Here is a 16,356-nt window from a genome sequence, read left to right as displayed (position 1 = left end):
CAGCTGGCACCACGTCAGGGATGCAGGAGTATGCAGATGGGCTCCAGAAAACCCTGGCAGTGCTAAAGATGAGTAGCAGTTCAGCCGCGCCAAGGACTCACTGCCTCCAGCTGGCTTATGACACATAGCAGTCACTCATGCGCAGGAGTGGTGGGGACACCAGGGCAGAGCAGGGTCTCCGCGTAGGCTCCTGGATGTCTTGAGAGCCCAGCCCGATGCTCCCCGCCACATCATGACAGTGAGCACGTGGTCCCACAGCTCTTCCACAGTCCGTCCTTGCCTTGGCGTGCCCCAGCCTCAGGGCGCGATGGCAATTTTTACGTTGCCTGCATGGGCTGCAAACTACACTTTCTGAGATAATTAGCAATCGTTACTGAAGGATGCAGTTTTTAATTACAAAACACATACGGATTTTCAAATAATTCAGTCCTGAAGAGAAACGCTCTTTTCAGAGAAAAATAAAGTTGAGATGAAAAGAGGATGGAAACTAACTGAGTCCTATTCATAAGTCAGTAGGACCCATGGCAAAGACCTGAAAAAGCAGTAGAATTATTTGCTTTTCCTGCAAAACCAGCCTCTCTCTTGCCATAGCAAGCACATAAATTGCTATTAAATTATATAGAAGGTGCTGAAACACTTCTGTTTTCTTAAAGGGAAGAATTACAAAATAGCTATCATATGTCACACAAAAAGAAAGGTGCTTATAAAGTAATATGTGCTTTGAATTTGTTACAGAAAGCCATTTGCAGTTCTGTAATTCTTTATTTTTTTTTCAATGTGCTCCAGCTGCATTTTCTTCCTTATCAATGGGACAATCCGTCCATATGAGCAAACCATTTGGCTGTCCTTATCCTGAAATACCTTTTCACTGCGTGTAAAAAAATACCTCCTCGCAGTCAGGTGCTGCTTTTTTTTATTCTTCTCCTGAGCCCATCTGCCTGATGGTGTCCTGATGCTGTCGTTCCCTGGTACTTGGCTTTTCGGGGCAGGAGTCTGTTCTTTGTTTTAAGCCGGTTGGAAACTGTTAGTCCTGATCTATGACTGAAGGATTAGGCCAAAGCCAGAGGGCATCAGAAATGTGCTGTAAAGACTGTTGTGTTCCTTCCATCCATCTTTAGCAACTCCGATGGCCAGGCAGGAGTGGGTGAGCTAGAGGAGCCGTTGTAGAGGCTGTGCCATGTTAGAGGCCCAGCTGTAATTCACACGGGCACTTGCCAGCCTTGATTGGAAAGGTCAGGGAAGCTGGAGGGGATGTATTTGTCAACCACCACCATTTTTTATCTGGAAAGTGTGATCCAGCAATCAGAACTTTGAGAAACACTGGCTCGGGCACTAGTCCAGCGAGCACGATGAAAGAACACAGTAACAAGGGGGGGAAAAAAAAAAAAAAAAAAGAGTTCCAGATGGGCCTGAAGTTACATAAAGTGAATTAGGCTGCAGTCCCCTGCCAACTCACTTTTGCAAGGTAGTTCAGTAAAGAAGTTTTTCTGGGATTATGCTCTTCAGAAGATGAGAAAAGGGGTAAGAAAATTTCTCAGGAGTATTTTTTGCTGGTAGCACAACATCCCATGAAGGACATGGAAATAGAAAATGAGCTGTTTCTGCAGAGAAAGCTTCTCAGCAGCTGCCTGTGACTTTCTAAGCATATAGCCTTGCCCAGGATTTAATTCTGGTTTAGCCTGAATTGAGAGGTGGGCCTTTCTTGGGCTTGTAATAAATGCACCAAGATCTATTCCACCTCTGAGTGAGATACAACTTCAGATGGCTCAGAAGTGTGGGTGCTACTCTGTGCATCACTTTTGGGGAAATTGAACAGGTTTCAACGGGATTCTGGAGGAAAGATACTCTTTACAATGTATCTTATTATCTTCTTGGTCTTCTCTCTTCTTCCTGTCTCCTCCTTCAGGCTCCCTCTGGTGTTTGTAGTGTGCATTACGACCACCTTTACCAGTCAGTCTTCTTTTTGGTCTAAATTTACAGCAGCCGAAGTTGAGTGACACCACTGAAATTTTTTAGGTTCATATAACATTGAGATGGAAATAGGAGCTTTCAGTTCGCTTTAAATATGACACTTAGTTGACCCAACTGGGATTTTTCTGGTTTAGACTACTACCATCCAGAGGACTGAAAATTCGCTTCCCCTGAAGCCAAGAAATACATTCTGCCTGCTAAATGAAAGGATGCCTGAGGACAGCCACCAAACAGTGTGCCTGGGTGAACTGTCCAACTACTGCAGGTCTGGCTGTGGGAAATGTAAGCAGCAAGTCCCAAGCACCATCGCAAGTAATGCCCTTGGACTGCTATCAGTTTATTCCAGGAGCGTGTGCTCCTCTTTCCAGTCCTGGCTAAGAAGGAAAGGCAATTGAAGTATTAAGAGATGAATTACAGGTTTTAACACTAAGCCACACCACGGATGTGACTCTCATAGAAGTGGTATCGCGAGGTCATTCTCACGTTAGAGTAATTAGATGCAGAAACCTGTCCCCAGCAGCACTCCACCCATGAACTCGAGCCCAATTTAATTTCCTCTGTGGATTCCCCCTGCTCCCCACCTACAATCTGCTAGACCTGTTTGTGGCCATTCTGCCACAGATCCTGCCTGTGGGTTGAAATGCTTCACAGCAATACCCAGTTTTGGCAGTGTGGAACAATTTGCCAAGCAGAGCTAAGTCTGCGTCCCCATGCTGAATGCTGCAGAGACTAACGTACAGGCACCAAGCTACTTCTGTGAATTTATCACATGAAAATGAAGTGTTTCCTCTCCCTTTAAAATGGCTGGAAGGAAAAGGTTGTTTAAGAATGGGTGTGTACATGCCAAACATCCTAATCCTGGCACCAGCAGTCATCTGCTCTCTGCGTTGGGCAGCAGCCTGCCATTTTGGGACAGAGATGTGCTCGAGCTGCCACTGAGGCTGTCCAAAGGAGGCAGATGGTGTCAAGGTGGTGTGATGGTGTTTGTGGTCATGATGGCAAACTTGGGATGTAGCCTCTGAAGTGAGTCCAAAGGCCAGGGTTGGGCCCTGTAGGGGAAGAAGTCAAAGTGAAAAAAGGCATAACTGTTCTTGTTATGCTGATCTTTTTAATTTTTAAAAAATAATTTGCTGGAATTGCTTTGTTCTTAGACACGTATTTTTGCAACAGTGTCCTCCTCCCTTAAAACTCAAATGACTGATCTCAGATCTTTGTGGGAGTTCTTAGACTGATTTCAGTAAGCTTTTTCATGGTCATCATCTTCATTATGAAAATCTATGTCCCAAGATGTTATATGCCCCAGTGGCAGCAAACCTGCTGTGCAATTCAGTGGATTATAATGCAACTCACTAATGTGCTTGAAATAATGAGATTGCTCTGTTCAGTGGGGTATGATGAAAAATAGAAGCTACTGCTGGGAGCTCAGATTTGATTTAAATTCCTGGCAGAAAAGGTTCCCAATTAAAATACCATTGCAGGTTGCTATGTTTGTATATTCTTTAACTTCCCGTTTCATGCTGGACAATGAAGAGGCCAGAAGAGATTTTTTTTTCTTACCTTCTGCCCAACACATATAAACAGTATGGTAAATTGTGCCCTTCTGGTGCTGCTTGAAGTAAACAGGGAATTACATTAGACTAAACGCAGAGAGAATGGTGGCTGTGCTGGAATTGGTGGGAGATCTGAGCTTTGGGTTCAGTAGCGCTGATCTTTCCCTGAGTGTCGGGGTTCTCGGGTCTAACCCCCTTCCAGGCAGCCCCTACCTCTTTCTTAGTATGGGATGAGAAGAAGGAGCTGAGTTGATCCCTTCCCACTTCTTGCCTATCTGCAACCATTTGCGAGCTGGGGAGAGGACACAGATTTCTTTCCTTTAACCAACAGGAAGCCTTTATAGCTGCCCTTCAGCTTCAGCCTCTCCCATCCATCTCTCACCTTTTCAGTGTAACTGGCAGACCATCTTTCTGTAGGTGATTCATATGGTCCCATAACTTTATTTTCTGCTTAGTAGTAGAAGCTGGTTTGTCAGAAAAACAGCTCTGAGTCAGTGATACCTTTAAGAGAAAAAACCTATTGAGAGAAAAAGGTGCCAGTTTTACAGAGTTTTTCAGCCATTGCCTGGACCTAATTGGATCTTACAAACCCAGTGTGTGAGATGACCTATATCCCTTTTAAAAGAACGCTTTCCTCATAGCACTTAGACCTTGACATAAATGCTAATGAATCCATAAAATGTCGTAGCATCTGGCAGAGGAGCCTTCGGGGCGTCAAGCAAAACAGGAGATAAATGGAAGTGCTTTGTGTACTTAAGGTTGCAGAGCTGGCCATGGCTGCCAGGTAACTGGATTTAATAACCTGCAGAAGTCCATGTTATTTCAGCTTAAGGTTGATGTATATTTTGTTTGGACCAGTTTTCTCCTTTATAGAAGCCTAGCGTTACAATTACATGTGCAGTTTAAGGTAGCTGCTATCTCCTATTTGCAGTTTAACCCAAGAGGGTGGATTTTTCCCTTTCACAGGGCCGGGGCGGCAAAGGAAGCATCTATGTCTGGGCCTCTGGAGACGGGGGCAGCTACGATGACTGTAACTGTGATGGTTACGCATCGAGCATGTGGACAATCTCCATCAATTCTGCTATAAATGATGGACGGACAGCTCTGTATGATGAAAGCTGCTCTTCAACCTTAGCCTCCACCTTTAGTAATGGGAGGAAGAGGAATCCGGAGGCTGGCGTGGTGAGTCCAGATATTATTGTGCTGTTGCTGCTGTCTTTGTGCACTCCCACGACCTATTACAACTCTGTCTGCTTTGGAGCAGCAGATGGTTCTTTGTTGAGATGGATATTTTCTCATCTGCAGTACGTGATGGTGCCAAAACTGTCAGCTGAGGAGATGTGGGATTAATACTGAGAACAGCAATGATCTTCCATCTCTTGGAGCTTCATGTAGCTGGTGCTTTCTTTATCAGAAACCAGATTTAGAAGTTCAATAGCACTCTTCCCAGAGGATGGTGTGACAAAAGGTCTCTATAAAAATCTGAATGAAAAGTGTCAACCTCTGAGATCATGCTTACTTATGCTGGCAGAGCAGTCACAAACCAGACTTGTGCTGTGCTACAAGCTGCACAGAGCAGAAAGACATTCAGTCACCCACAGAGGTGATGTGGGGGTTCAGATCACCCTCAGTCTCCTGTTGAGCGGTGCGGAGCATCATATTCAGGGCCATACCTACAGCTGGAGAATACGCAGTTTGTGTTCAGGTGTAACTGAGATTCTCTTCCACCGCACTGATCACTGCTCTTCAGAACCTTCAGACTAGCCAGGACATAGACTAATTCACAGAGTGGAAAATTCAGGTGTAGTAACTCAAGGTTAGTTTTTGCCAAAAGCTGTTATACATTTTCTATGGCCCTGTCTCAAACCCCAAAGACCCACTGTATAATCTTAAATGTCCATGTGCGGTGGCAGATGGAAAAATACTGGTTTCTATCTTGATATCAGCTCTATGCTGACATCAGCCAAGATGATCTGTGGCATCTCTGTTGTTACTGGCATAAAATGTATCTCTTAAGTTTCCTTCTGGTCTCTTCTTAGTGATTGATCTGCATAGAAGATAGCAGCCTGGTTCTGCTGTTGGTTCTGCAGTTGCACAAATGTTGAAAAGCTCAATACTGTTCACAATTCTAGTTTCAAATCCTTCTGATAACCACAAGGGAGTTTAAGGCCTTTGGTTAAACTGTGTTTATAGGAAATAAATGCCATCCATATGAGTTTATGAGTTCTAAGTGGTAGTGAACATTGTTTTACTACATCATGATTTATTCTTGCATTCACACCTTCTGTAACTATGTCTCATTGTGTTCTTAAATTGATGCACTATTCTAAAGAAAACAGATCCTAGGAACAAATGCACCATTACTTTAAAGAGCAAGGGCACAAACTCCACTTCTGTATTTTTCTGAGTCTGTAGCTGCAAGGAAAATGGACCATCTGCTTTCATTAATTATGTCTAATATCATTGCAGGCTACAACGGATTTGTATGGCAACTGCACCCTGCGTCACTCGGGAACATCTGCAGCTGCCCCTGAAGCAGCCGGAGTGTTCGCCTTGGCCCTGGAGGCTAAGTATGCTGTTGAGAAATTCCTTGTGAGCTCTAGAGAGGAGAGGGCCTGCGGTTTGTTTAATGTTGTTCATCATTTCAGTTGGCTGGCTGTGGCATGGGGCTAGAATGAGCAGCTAACAAGCTGCCCGCTACAGTGGCGACATGCACGGCCCACTTACAGGTGGAGCAACCCTCTTGCCAAAGCCAGATAGCAGATATGTTTTGGCTGACTTGCTCTGTCTGCGTCATCTCCATCCACTGCTTCCAGGGGTTTGTCTTCTCCAGCACTGTTTGGAGGGAGAGATTATTTCCTTTCTCCACATATCCAGTGTGGAATGCCCAGCCTAGAAAAACATAAGAACGAACCTATAGTATCAGACAGGAGTTCATCTTGTGCCACATACTGTCTGCAATGACAGATGCTTAGGGGAGAGTACAACAAATGGGGATTAAGAGCGATCTTTCAACAACAGCTTTGGCAGTCGGTGCTTTGGAGAGTGCAGTCAGCCTATCCTGCCACAGGCACATTTCTCTTCCTTAAATTTGTGTAACTCTCTTTCACCTTGTCTGTATTTGGCACCTGTGTCATCCAGTGGCAATGAGTTCCACAGTAGTAATATTTTTTGGCGATGGCGGGGAATGTTTCCTATGTTTTTTTTTTAACCCATGGCTGGTAATTTGCTTCTCTGCTACGTAATTGCTCTGTTACGTGAAAGAGTAAATATCCATTGTCTATTTAGCACCTCCATGCTATTCATGACATTGGAGCCCTCTTGTATATCTTGCTTCGCTATCTTCTCTAACAATTAGCAGAAGTTTTCCTTACAATAATCTATACCAGAGACATTTGCTGAGTTATAGCGCTTCAGTTGCTGTAACAGCCGCATGAAGTTGTATGTACATGCACATAGTTTTCTTCAACAGTGCAGAAGAATGAAGATTGGGCAGAGGATATAAAGTCTACATCATCAGCTGAGCAATGATTGTTGTGCTCAGAGCATGACTTGGGCCAAGTCTCATTTTTTTCAGGTTTTAGACACGGAAAACACCCATGCAAGTGTTTAACTTTGGATGATCATTCCTTCTACTGTCAAATTTGTTCAGTGAGACAGCCACCATGTAAAAATATAAAGGTTTAATGAATTTACTGACCACTGCTTGTTTAACCTGGACTACAACCTTAATATCTCAGGAATAATTATCATTCCTCTTCATTTGAATTACCCGTGAAGACTGGAATTACTCTTGCCAAACTGTCACTTGTTACTATCACTATTAGACTAATGCCCCTGGTTTGCAAATGAGTTTCAAACCTTTTGCTGAGAAGGCGGTCAGGGGAGAGAAAGAACTGTCAGCATCTCCTATCTCCTTCCAGACCGGCTCTATTAAATTGTATTGTGCAGAACTACCCTGCATGAGTTACACCAGCCTTCACGGGGGTGGCTAACAATCTCCCTTGCAGACTCCTCTTGCCTGCAGTATGTCAGCTCATATACAATATATGTCTGACAGATCTCTAAAAACAGACCAATCTGTGAAATGGAAAGTACAGTTTTAAGATATGTAGCAGCTCTTAGAAGATTGCAGTAAGAATGATGCAAGTGATAATCTGCTTTTCAGCTATCTTGTGTCACCTTGGAAAAATGACAGTAATTGGCTATTCTGGTGTATATTCAGCATGCACACATGCTTATTACTTGGGGCACAGAAAGCTGAAAAGCAGATCCTTTTAAGGTTGATGGTTTGAATCAGACATATTGTAATGTTGAAAGAGTTCATCATAAAACAACTGGAATAGCTTTAGTTACGTAGAATTAGAATGTCAGTTCTAAAGCTTCCAGAATAATAACTTACAAGTGCCCTTCCTGTCATCATAATCACTGCAAATCTAGGAAGACAAGAGCTGATGATGAAAAATGATCATCGAATCTAGACAAATGTTACTTGACCGCATCCATCCATGCTAGTACATCATGGGTGACAAAGCTCTACTGTACCTCATAATGCAAACCCACAGCCACCCACAGCCCATATACCCATATGCGCAGAATACTGAAATTACTAACACCTCGATTGTTGCAACTCATCAGCTTCATCAGCTTGGGGCTTCTCTGGGTGAATCTCGGAAGGTCCATGGGAAAAGCAGGAGGAGCAGGCAAGGAAAAGAGGGCAAGATTTAAGGGGAAGGCTAGGTGAAATTTTGTCATCATCTTTGTCTTTTTGTATTCTTTTAAGGACCTGGTATAACATCCTACTCATTTTAGTAGCTTAAAAATTGCATGGTGGATCTAGAATGTGTAGTTAAAAGCAGTTGTTTTCAAGAACAGGGAAACAATCAGAAATGATTTTGCAATTTTGGGGGATATATTTTGTGGAAGTAGTATACAATTAAAACCTATTCTTGTTCCCACTGAAATCAACAGAAGCTTTGTTATTGATATGTGTATAGATACAATTTCTGTGTGATTCATAGAAGCAAATTTTACCAGAAGGCTTATTCAAACACTCCGTCTGTCTTTAATATCTGCTTGGAAATACTGTACTGTGTGTTTTCCATGTTGCTCTTCCACAGCTCGGATCTGACATGGAGAGACATGCAGCATCTGACAGTGCTCACCTCCAAGAGGAACCAGCTTCACGATGAGGTTCATCAATGGCGCAGAAATGGCGTTGGGCTGGAATTCAACCATTTGTTTGGCTACGGTGTCCTAGATGCAGGAGCAATGGTTAAGATGGCGAAAGACTGGAAGACTGTTCCCGAGAGATTCCATTGTGTTGGAGGGTCAATCCAGGAGCCTGAGTAAGTGAATAATAGTATAGTGTATGTGTTTGGCTTCTTCCAGGTATTTAGGAGACCACAAGCATGCAAGTAGGTTGACAAAGACATAGATAGTCAAGAAACATAATGAAATTTTTTTTCTAACAAAGCCTAATATTGCCATACCTCGCATTCCAACTATTTCAATAAGTTGATAAAATAAACTACATCATCTTTCAGTTCCTGGTTTGCTGGAGGAGTGCATTCTACAGCTCATCTGTATCATCATTGCTTGTGCCAGTAGTGTTAATAGCAACATCCATTTCTCCCGGGTACTTACAGGTATGTTTGTGCCAAAGTTTCTGCGGATAAAGAGCCTGTGCACAAGTGAAAGTCCGGGAGGCTGGCACTGTAAATTACATAAACTTCTGCCACATGAAATATCTGTCAACCAGGTCATATCTCCTTGTGGCATATCCCAGCAGACAGTTTTATCTCCAGAAGACTGAAACAATCATCCACAGGTACCAGTGATTGGGTTTGAACACTGCAGCATTTAATTGTGTTTATGTTCTTCAAATCTCAAATTGCAGGCTAGGTAGTCAAATTACTTTCTGATTTACCTTCATGTGCTGAAGTGAATGAGTCAACAAGTGAATGAATTAATATTAATTGACTGCAACAGCTATAGTTCAGTTTAATTATTTGAAATACTAACCTAATAATGGCAAATTTATGTTTATACCATTTGAAATTTGACTTGTCAGTGCCATTTTTGAAGGCATCATTACTCTGTTGGGAAAAGCAAGCAAACCAGTATGCCACCCTGGCACATAGCTCAGCCAGGCAAGACTAAGTTTGTTCCCAGCCTTCCAGATGGGTTTGTATTTGCAGGATCCAAGGTTCTACAGCTGAGATCTGAGTTTTAATTTATCTGGCCTACGCACACTCACAGGTAGGAAAAAAATGAGAGAGTGCTGAAGCTAATTTTGAGCTATCTCTAGTTTATTCATAATTTAAATGCAGACAAATCACCTCATTTATCTTAGTGCAGTCCCATTTATTGAAATGGGGATCTTCCTAGAGGAAGAGAGATTTCTTTCTGTAGGCTTGGCTCCATGCATTAGACAATGTAGCAGAGGTATTCTGGCAACAGACTGAGCCAGAGTCGGGCCAAGTACTGTGCAGTAGTATTGTCTCCTCCTGCTTTTGTTTTCCTGTCCTGTTTCTGCTGTTGAACGGATAGAAAAGCAGAGGGGACGGTGCATTTCCTGCTGCCCAGGGTCCTGGGACTGCAGTAAAGCTTCCCTATAGCTGTCATTGCCTCACAAGCTCCAGAGTTGAGAAATCCACTGCCTTGCACTGGTGTCTTTTGAGAGCAGCACCCAGAACAGGCTCTCTGCTTACAGCACACAGATTTGTAAGGTTCAGCCAAGTGAGTCACCACCTAAGCCTCCGAACTCTACTGCAGTGTAGTCTCTGTGTGTGGTCTGTGTGGGTGCCCCCCTATCATTACCCTGTGTTAATAGGACTGATGTAATATTTACGTCCCCCAGTGAAAATGTCACTGACAGGAGATAATAAGCATCATGACTTGCAACATCTACATTTTTTTAATTATACTGTAAATAAAACTAGTGAATTCCCAGCATCTCCAGAGATTCCTTGGATATTAAAACCACACTGCACTTCTGCCATCGGTAATTGCGTTATTTTTCTAGTTTGACTTTGCTGGAACAATATTTTCTATATATATTCTGTATGTGTTTCTATAAGTATAGGTATTTGTATACATAAAATACATATTCAATATAGATTTAGGTAGGTGAGTAGTCAATACAGGGGTGTGTGCCAGAGCAGCGCTGTCACTTAGCAGAAACAGGCCAGGAAAGAATGGACAGCCTAGAATATACAGTGTGCTGACAGCAATCCGTATTTGAAGTGCAGCGTTTCTCTGCTGCGTGTAGAAACACTTGCTAGCAATAGGAACTTGCTCTGAAAAGGGATTTTTGCTGGGTCAGCAAAAAAAAAAAAAAAAGGCCAAGTCTGAATCTGGCTGGTTCAGGGAGATAAAAAGATAATTTAGGACATCATAGTCCATTAGCTGAGGGACGGGAACACAGGAGTGTGCTTCTAGAGAGCAGTTAGCTCCCCCTGCTCATCTCTAACTGGGTACTACACTTCCTGCAGAAGTGAATGTATTTTTCAGTGAGAGATATATAGTAATTGGGCAGCGGCACAGTGTGAAGGTCTGGAAAGCCCATCTCCTCTCATCTCCTCTTCTGCTCCTTTCATGCTTTTTCCAGCACCCCTGGTTCTTTTAGTTTCTTTGGGGACCTTCACCTGGGCTATAGCAATTAGTCTGGCAAAGCAGAGAGTACTGGATCCCAATTAATAGGAAAAGCGGGAGCAGAGCAAGGCTTTTCTCATGTGTTTTAGAGAGCCGAGATAATTTCTGTGCTGCAGCACTTCAGAAGGTGGAGAGAAAAGCTGTCTGCAGCTGTCAGGGTGTCTGCAAAGCAGATGGAGTGGTAACACTGCTCTGGTTTCTTTGGGTTTTGGTGTTGATAGATAGAAAAGACTCAGGGGTGTTGATAGATAGAAAAGACTCAGGCTGTAGCGTCCTCCCTCATTCACTGGAGGAGATAGAAAGCACTTATCACAACTCTCGGAATGAAGCACTGTTTGACAGAGCTTTGTCCGCTGTGTGAGATTGCTGTGAGGCAGCGTGAATTCAGAGTGCTTTAAGGACAATGCTTCCCTGTGCAGACAAATTGCAAGTGTGTGGCAATTGCGAGATTATGATCCTTCACCTCTGGCTGCATATAGTGTATTTGCCCTGTGCTTTGGCACACAAAATAAACCGTGAGGATCTTCTATATTCAAATATTTTAGCTATACAATATTTATGTTATACCAGCTTCTGCTCCACGGCATCCGTAAGACTCAGAACGTTTTTAAGGTTAAGTGTTTAAATGCCATGAGGACCTGGACCTGAATGTCTTTTTTCCCTGCAAGTGCTCCCAAGAATGCAATACTCTATGAAAGGGCGGCAGAGACTGGCCTGAGCTAATTAGTGATATCCTAAGCTGTAATACCTGGAGCTCATCTCAAGAAGAGGATAATTCCTGGAAGCTAGGCTTGAATGAAATGCTTCCACTGGTCTCTGAAGAACGCATTATTTCATTATCGAAGGGAAAAGGCTGGTACTTGTTTCTATTGAAAAGAAGGTATTCATTACTGCAGTGTGGTCAATGCCCTTTAAAAGGGACTCTCTCTCTTACTTTACTGCAAACCTAGGTCAGGGAGAAGCCGCTGGAAGAGGTAACGACGAGCTGACTGGAGGCTTTTGTGACTTACTCCCTTTTTTAACGATTGCAGTAATTCTTGACTTTCAAGTATTTCTTTTAGACAGAGGAAAGTGCCACACTGATCACAGCACACTTGACGGTAAAAAGGCAGAGAATTTTGTTTACACTTCCAGTCTAGTTTGCTCACCAGTTTCTGAGGCAGCTGGTAACTGCCAGTTACATCCTGACCCCGACGGGTTTAGCAGGCCCTTGGCAACCTCGACTGCTGGTAGGGCGCTGCTCCCGTGCCAGGCGCCAGTGCCTTGGGGCCCATGCTGAGATCCCAAGCAGGACTGCCCAGCGCACAGCGGCTACTGGCCTCCTCTGCGAGAGTTGGGAAGGCACGGAAGAACCTTGCTGTCCCCCAGCACGCGCTTGCCTCTTCCTGATAGCCTTGGAGGCCCACCTGGAAAATGGTGCTGCCTCACGAGTTTCCTCAACTACACGGGGAGCAAACACCCTGTGGGTGCCCAACACACAGGGAGCCAAAAGCATTGACTGGCATAATGCTGCTCCCTGTTGTGTGCAGTTCATCCTGGTGACAAATGGTGGTAAGTCCATTAACAGTTGGGAGCAACTGCATGGCCCAGACGTGAGGTGGTTTTCTCCTGTTGCGTGTCAACTTCCAGGCGTTGCATCGTCGGGTGTCAGACTCTCTCCAGCAAAGGAGCCCTGTCCGCTGGTAACAGGCATCTGGTTTCCGTTTGATGACAGGGTCCTTGCAAAATAAACGCAGCGGGACTGAGCCTGCGTTCCATCTGCAGGTCTAGCTTTTTGGTAATACATGGGACAGATGTCCTTCAGTTAATTATGCTTTTGCCTTCATAAGGACTGAATTATAACCACCAAGAAATTTGTGACTTCAAGGTGCAGCACTTCAGCAACTTGTTAAACAAGTGCAACTACTTTCCTCAGTGTGTGTGCTCTCGTGCAGGAGCAGTTCAAGGATAAGCGATTTTCATGGAAAAATATTTTTCAAATGAGCCGACACTGGCATCCCACGTTTGTTGTGGTGGTTGCCAAATCTGAACAAAGGTGCAGGATTTAATGTCACTGCACTGCACTGGCTCCTCTGACTCCAGACAGCTGTTTGCTGCTCTCTTTTCAGGTGACTGTCTGACATGACTGAGTGCTCACAGTTCTTCTACTGAACATACACATGATTATGCAATTACCAAATATAATAGTGATAAGTAAAGGCAACTATTAAATATATGTTAATGTTTCTTAAAGAGCAGTATGTACTACTTAATTGTATTCCTTCTCTCTTTGTGTAGGTGTACATTTCATAATGTATTTTCCAATTAAGGTTTCGATAGCATTTTCTAAAAAGAGAATGTTCTCTTTCTGGCTAAGTTTGCAACTATTATTTCCTTACTTTCCCGTGTATTAATAGGGAAAATAGTATGGGTTTTTCTGTGAGGCACCAGAACCCAGTAGTTCTAGCATAAGCCATGTCATGCTGTGTGTATCCTTTTAATATGCTTAATTATCTTTTGACCTGCAGAAAGATATCACCAAGTGGCAAGCTGGTCCTCACACTTACAACCGATGCTTGTGAGGGAAAGGAAAACTTTGTGCGATACCTTGAACACGTCCAAGCAGTTATAACTGTGAATTCCACTAGGCGAGGAGACCTCAACATCAACATGACCTCGCCAATGGGAACCAAGTCCATTTTACTGAGCCGGCGTCCCCGGGATGATGACTCCAAGGTGGGTTTTGACAAATGGCCTTTCATGACCACACACACTTGGGGAGAAGACCCCCGAGGCACCTGGGCTCTAGAGATTGGGTTTGTTGGCAGTCTGCCGCAGCGGGGCGTGCTGAAGGAGTGGACACTGATGCTGCACGGGACTCAGAGCGCACCATATATAGACCAAATAGTAAAAGATTATCAGTCCAAACTGGCCATGTCCAAGAAGGAAGAGCTGGAAGAAGAACTAGACGAAGCAGTGGAGAGAAGCCTGAAGAGTATACTGAGCAAGAACTAGTGCTGTTCTGCATGACGGTGTCTTTCCTTCCCCAGATCCCTCTACTCACCTTTCTACTATCTCAATCTCTGTTAGACATATTACAATGATCGTCTCTGTAGCCAAATTATCACACTTTCTTGATTTTAAAGTCTTATATCTCGTCAATAATTAATTACCACTGAAGCAAGCCTTTTTTTACTCTAAACCACAAATATACTGTCCCCCACTGAATACTATGTACAGTTTGTGACTGTAAATGATTTTTCTTTTGTGTCATACAAATAGGTAATAACCTGCAAACAAGTTGATGGCTTTCCCTTCACATTTTTGTGGTAAATGTTGTTTGTATGAAAAAAAAAGAGTTAATTTTAACATTGGCAGTTGGTGATAATGGGCACATTTAAAAAAATTATTATGAGAGAAGGAATCACAAAGAGGTTGGCTGGAGAGGTCTTTGAACGTCTAACAGCTCCTTCTGCATCATGGACTTCAGTGGGACTTTCCCCATTGGGCTCAACCAAAGTAGCACTAGACCCTACAAAAATAAATAATCGAGATGAAGAAAATTTACCAATCCAATTTGCAGAAATCCAATTCTTTTGAAGGATTTTATGCCTATACCACATACACGCTAACACTTCAGCCACAAAATGGTTCAACAGGCATGCAATAAGGAAGGAAAGTGATGCCGAAGCTGGGTGACAAGGGAAAGTGCTTTGCAAGCAGGGTCAGGGCATTCTAGAAGCACAAGTTTCAGTTGTTTGTTGTTGTGTTGGGTTTTTTTGGGTTTTTTGTTCTTTTTAATTTTGGCAATTGAAATCAATTTACCATCTTACAGCAGAACAAGCACATAGGGAATGGGCTGTAGGATTTCTGGCAACCTGTGTGCAAAAGTGCATCTGCTCATCTCTGTACCAAGATGTAGAAGAGCAGCGTAAGATGAGGCTGCTATTTCCAACCACAGACCCCTGTTTTCTGGGGTTTACAACCCAGCTGTAAGTAAATTGCCGTGAGAGAAATTTGAAGTACACAGTTTTGGTCCCAAAGCAAATTTTACTCAAATTTCATTTTTAAAAATAGAGAGTTGTTATTTTTATGTTATACAAATATATTTAAGGAGAAAAATATGCCTAAGTTCTTTATCTGTAATGCAAAGTCGGCCTTCTTGGGAAATAAAATGGTAGTGTTTGGGAAGATTTGTTGGTAGTCATTGCTCTTTGCTGTTTTTAAGAGTCAGTCCCTCCGTAAAGTCAGTCTGTCCTGCCCTTGGAGTCTGCTCTGGCTATTGGCGCAAGACGTAACCTCCTCCTTGGTGGGGATCACTCATGGTAGTAACCACTACATGTTCTCAGGTGTGAGATCCCAAATTTAACCTTTGAATAATAAAGGGTCTTGATTCTGCAAATATTTAGGCACTCATTTCCAGTAGAGGCCATCAGTGGACCTACTCGAATTCTAATTTTAAGCAGGTGCTTCGGATCTTTGCAGGATCCAAGATCTACTTTTTAGCAGTGACTAGTTTCAGAATTTTATTATGTATTTTTAATATGCAGAGTATTCATCTAAAACATTTTAATAAGAGTTGTCCTGGTTAATCAGGTGCATAGTAGTAGAAACACATTCAGTAAGTAAACATTTATCTAACAGATTAGAAACTTAACACAAAGGTTATATGGTGCACGTTTCACTTAAGAATGTATAATCATCTCTGCTGTTATTTTCTAGTGAATGTCCATCTCTTCCCTTTCCATAAAAGGCCTGTTCTTTCCTTTACAAATCCAAATGCAAAATAAACAGCTCAACCTACGCAAAGTTTATGTGACTTGCACTCTAAAGCCGAGACAAGCAGCCTCACACTACTCACAGGTTCCTTGCTGCGTGCAGCAGTCCCTTCGGGCAGTCGAGTCACAGTGGGATAAAATGGGTATTGGCAGGAGAAGAATCGGGCCCCCTGTGATTTTTATTTTTTGAAGCACTCTTGGTTACTTATTCAAATACATTATAGCATCAGCTGTGTTTAGTCTGGTGATTTAAAACTTAACCCAAGGACAAAACGGGTCCATTTTGAAGCATGAACTGGAGTTCATAAGCTGAAACTCACTGAAGTTAAATGGGTTGGGGACAGGTTTGCTTGCGTCTTTGGAAGTGAATGGATTGCGCTGATGGCAGTAGGTTTCCATGGAAGGCACCCAGTTCTCAGAAA

At 43.1% G+C, this 16,356-nt stretch overlaps 1 protein-coding gene across 2 annotated transcripts in view; it reads left to right on the top strand.

The window, feature by feature from the left end:
* The window catches only part of PCSK2 (proprotein convertase subtilisin/kexin type 2), a gene marked incomplete at its 3' end in the record, with an annotated part of 106,270 nt that extends 92,099 nt beyond the window's left edge, over positions 1–14,171 (top strand). For both annotated transcript variants that reach the window (XM_081997686.1, XM_081997685.1), the window contains 4 exons: positions 4,488–4,703; positions 5,991–6,091; positions 8,642–8,869; positions 13,685–14,171. In XM_081997686.1, the coding sequence (XP_081853812.1) occupies positions 4,488–4,703; positions 5,991–6,091; positions 8,642–8,869; positions 13,685–14,171 (1,032 nt within the window). The remainder of the gene's footprint in view (positions 1–4,487; positions 4,704–5,990; positions 6,092–8,641; positions 8,870–13,684) is intronic.
* Positions 14,172–16,356: the final 2,185 nt, after the last annotated feature.

Source organism: Phaethon aethereus (genome assembly GCF_964289735.1).
Source record: "Phaethon aethereus genome assembly, chromosome: 3".
Lineage (NCBI taxonomy): Eukaryota > Metazoa > Chordata > Aves > Phaethontiformes > Phaethontidae > Phaethon > Phaethon aethereus.
This window is presented reverse-complemented; position numbering and strand designations above follow the sequence as displayed.